Source organism: Mandrillus leucophaeus, unplaced genomic scaffold, assembly GCF_000951045.1.
Source record: "Mandrillus leucophaeus isolate KB7577 unplaced genomic scaffold, Mleu.le_1.0 Scaffold351, whole genome shotgun sequence".
NCBI lineage: Eukaryota > Metazoa > Chordata > Mammalia > Primates > Cercopithecidae > Mandrillus > Mandrillus leucophaeus.
Genome location: NW_012103710.1, coordinates 1,394,818 through 1,398,510, shown reverse-complemented (window position 1 = coordinate 1,398,510; position 3,693 = coordinate 1,394,818). Strand labels below are relative to the sequence as shown.

The 3,693-nt window shown below is 42.3% G+C and overlaps 1 protein-coding gene across 3 annotated transcripts; it reads left to right on the top strand.

Annotated features, from left to right (window-relative positions):
• Positions 1–208: 208 nt before the first annotated feature.
• On the top strand, positions 209–1,179 carry LOC105546253 (protein BTG1). 3 transcript variants are annotated; one of them, XM_011989383.1, is made up of 2 exons: positions 209–466; positions 504–1,179. In XM_011989383.1, exon 2 carries the CDS (start codon positions 521–523, stop codon positions 1,034–1,036), a length of 516 nt encoding a protein of 171 aa, XP_011844773.1. In that variant the 5' UTR covers positions 209–466; positions 504–520; the 3' UTR covers positions 1,037–1,179. The 3 variants fall into 3 exon arrangements, with proteins under 3 accessions (XP_011844773.1, XP_011844775.1, XP_011844774.1); XM_011989385.1 differs by having other exon boundaries at positions 215–437; XM_011989384.1 differs by having other exon boundaries at positions 215–439; positions 494–1,179.
• The last annotated feature ends 2,514 nt before the right edge of the window (positions 1,180–3,693 follow it).

The following is a 3,693-nucleotide window of genomic DNA, read 5'->3' as shown; positions in this document are numbered from 1 at the left end:
AAGAAAGAGAAGGTTCTCGGTCGGGCGTGGTGGTGCATGCCTGTAATCCCAGCTACTTGGGAGGCTGAGGCAGGAGAATCACTTGAACCCAGGAGGTGGAGGTTGCAGTGAGCTGAGATCGCGCCATTGCACTCCAGCCTGAGTGACAGAGCAAGACTCCATCTTGAAAAAAATAAAAAGAATAGAAAGAGTAGCCCCTCGGAGCTGGAAATGGTCTCCCCTTGGAGCTGGAAATGCAACTGTTGGGATATTCGGATGCTGGGGAGCTGGAGGCGGAGGCGGAGGCGGCTGGGGAGGTCCAAGCGATGTGACCAGGCCGCCATCGCTCGTCTCTTCCTCTCCTGCCGCCTCCTGTCTCGAAAATAACTTTTTTAGTCTAAAGAAAGAAAAAAAAAAGTAGCCGTCCGCCCCTCACGCCCTCTCTTCCTCTCAGCCTTCTGCCGGGAGAGGAAGCCCGGGGTGTCCGCTCCGCCGTCTGGGCCGCGCTGCGGAGCCCCGGCCGCCCCCGCACGCCGTCCCCATGCATCCTTTCTACACCCGGGCCGCCACCATGATACGTGAGATCGCCGCCGCCGTGTCCTTCATCTCCAAGTTCCTCCGCACCAAAGGGCTCACGAACGAGCGACAGCTGCAGACCTTCAGCCAGAGCCTGCAGGAGCTGCTGGCAGAACATTATAAACATCACTGGTTCCCAGAAAAGCCATGCAAGGGATCAGGTTACCGTAGTATTCGCATCAACCATAAAATGGATCCTCTGATTGGACAAGCAGCACAGCGGATTGGACCGAGCAGTCAGGAGCTGTTCAGGCTTCTCCCAAGTGAACTCACACTCTGGGTTGACCCCTGCGAAGTGTCCTACAGAATTGGAGAGGATGGCTCCATCAGTGTGCTGTATGAAGCCTCACCAGCAGGAGGTAGCACTCAAAACAGCACCAACGTGCAAATGGTAGACAGCCGAATCAGCTGTAAGGAGGAACTTCTCTTGGGCAGAAGGAGCCCTACCAAAAACTACAATGTGATGACTGTATCATGTTAAGATATAGTCTGTGGATGGATCATCTTACAATGATGGATAAATTTGATTTTTGCTTTGGGTGGGCTCCTCTTGGGGATGGATTATGGAATTTAAACCATGTCACAGCTATGAAGATCTGGCACAAGATAGAGTGGTAAAAAAAATTTTTTTTAAGTGACAGTGCCATAGTTTGGACAGTACCTTTCAATGATTAATTTTAATAGCCTGTGAGTCCAAGTAAATGATCACTTTATTTGCTAGGGAGGGAAGTCCTAGGGTGGTTTCAGTTTCTTCCAGACATACCTGAATTTTTACATCAGTCCCTTTAAAGAAAATCTGTATTTCAAAGAACCTTTCTCTGCAGTAAATCTCGCAGAGGAATTTGCACTATTACACTTAAATTGTTACTGTTAACCTTTTTGGCAGCTCAATAGGAAAGCTGAACGTTTTAAACATGGTAGTACTGGAAATTTTACGTCAAGACTTTTACCTAGCACTTAAATATGTATAAATGTACATTAAAAACAAACTAGTAAGCATGACCTGGGGAAATGGTCAGACCTTGTATTGTGTTTTTGTCCTTGAAAGTAGCAAGTGACCAGAATCTGCCATGGCAACAGGCTTTTAAAAGACCCTTAAAAAGACACTGTCTCAACTGTGGTGTTAGCACCAGCCAGCTCTCTGTACATTTGCTAGCTTGTAGTTTTCTAAGACTGAGTAAACCTCTTTATTTTTAGAAAGTGGAGGTCTGGTTTGTAACTTTCCTTGTACTTAATTGGGTAAAAGTCTTTTCCACAAACCACCATCTTTTTTATGAACTTTGTTAGTCATCTTTTATTTGGTAAATTATGAACTGGTGTAAATTTATACAGTTCATGTACATTGATTGTGGCAAAGTTGTACAGATTTCTATATTTCGGATGAGAAATTTTTCTTCTCTCTATAATAAATTGTTATCTTGGCATTTTAAAAAAAAAGAGAGAAGGTTCTCATATTTTACTATATGGTTTAGCCCTTATTTTAATTTAAATGATCAAAGTAAAATAAATAATTATTTGCTCCAGCAAAGATTAGACTCACTTTTCATAACCCAAACCATACAACATGATAGATCAGATCATCGAATTTCTCCTATAGAGCAAAAAGATACTCCTATTTGTAAGAGGTAGAAAAGTCTTATAGCTCTATTGAGAAAAGAAGAATACGATGTACAGGAAATAAAAGCTCTTCCTTTTGAGTGAGGGGGTAGAGGAAGGAAGGTAGAGAGAAGAAAGAAAAGGGAGAAAGGAAGTATGGGAAGTATGACACATGGATCCGATAGACCTTCTCCAGTCTTCTTTCCAAAGAACACAGGTATATTGGGTAAACTCCAAATGAGGAGATCTGGCCCCTTCTCTATCTTTGGGACTTTGGAAAGAGACTACCTGTCAGAACTGGAGAGAGAAGCATGTCAAGTAAATTTAATAGCAACTCTGAGTTCTACCTGAGAGCTTGTCAGAGGTAGCTGCTGTAATTAGGATGAGAGTTCTTAGAACTGGGGTTTGAAGGGCAGAACACTCTAATTGGAGTTAAGGAGTTCAGACACTCCTAAGGGGTAACAAGGTGGAGCCAAATCAATGGAAAGAGAGTACAAAGACCTCAGTGAGCTGAGGACAAAGAGAACACAAGCTCATTGCCATAATTGTCAGTAATAAATACCATCAACGGAAACAGTTCATGAATGAAATAAACCAGTCAGTGCACCCCCCAACCACAAGGACCAGGCTAGGGCCAAGGAGACACATCTCCCTTAATTCTCTCAATAACCCCAACTAATAACTTCAGCACACTGCAAAAGATGCTTCTAGCGGTCCAGGAACTCCACTATTCTTCCAGAAGATGCTACTTGGGGAGGAACCCCGAAGGGAAGCAGAATCCCAAAAGAACGTGAGAAATACAAGATAAACGAAGTTACCTAAAGAGAAAAATTAAATGTTTGGATCCTACTGCTTCATGCTGACTTGGGCTATAACTGGTTTACATAGTTTTTCTGACTACCTAGAGACATAAAGAAGCACATTTGAGTTGTTGTAGTCCATTGGCAACTTCACAATGCAGAAGTTTAGCTACAGAAGCGACAATTTTATTCATGAGAAGACTGAAGCACAGAGGGCTTAAATGTCTTTGCCAAGGTTAAAGCTGAAAATAGAATGATGATTTCAACTACAGTTGACCTTAGTAGAAAGCAGGTCCTCTTTGCCAAATACGAGTATCTTGATCCCTCAGCAAAGGCTCTTTTTCCTGCACCTTCACTCTCCAGCCACTGCCTTTCTTTTCCTACTCCAACTTCTACGTAATGATACAGCTCTTCATTCTGCTTAAGACCATGTGTCTGATGATACAATTAGCTTAAAGTTTATTTAAAGTTACAGATAAAAAAACTTACAAGTTACTTTATATCAGGCCATCTATAAAAACAAATCAAAGAGGAACTCACAGTCACTTGTAGATTCTGAACAGATGTCTTTGGCAAGAATAGAACTTAGAAAGAAGAAAATTCCAAACCATGATGCCACTTGGACAGTTCTGAGAACACTGATACAGCTTCCCCATTTTTAAATTTATAATTACAGTAAAACTCTGGTGAAAATACAAGTTGAGAATGTATCAGCTGATAATAGAATATTTTCTTTTCTTTT

Bases quoted from the DNA above. Each gene is read 5' to 3' on its own strand.
- LOC105546253 (XM_011989383.1), top strand. From the start codon at position 521: ATGCATCCTTTCTACACCCGGGCCGCCACCATGATACGTGAGATCGCC.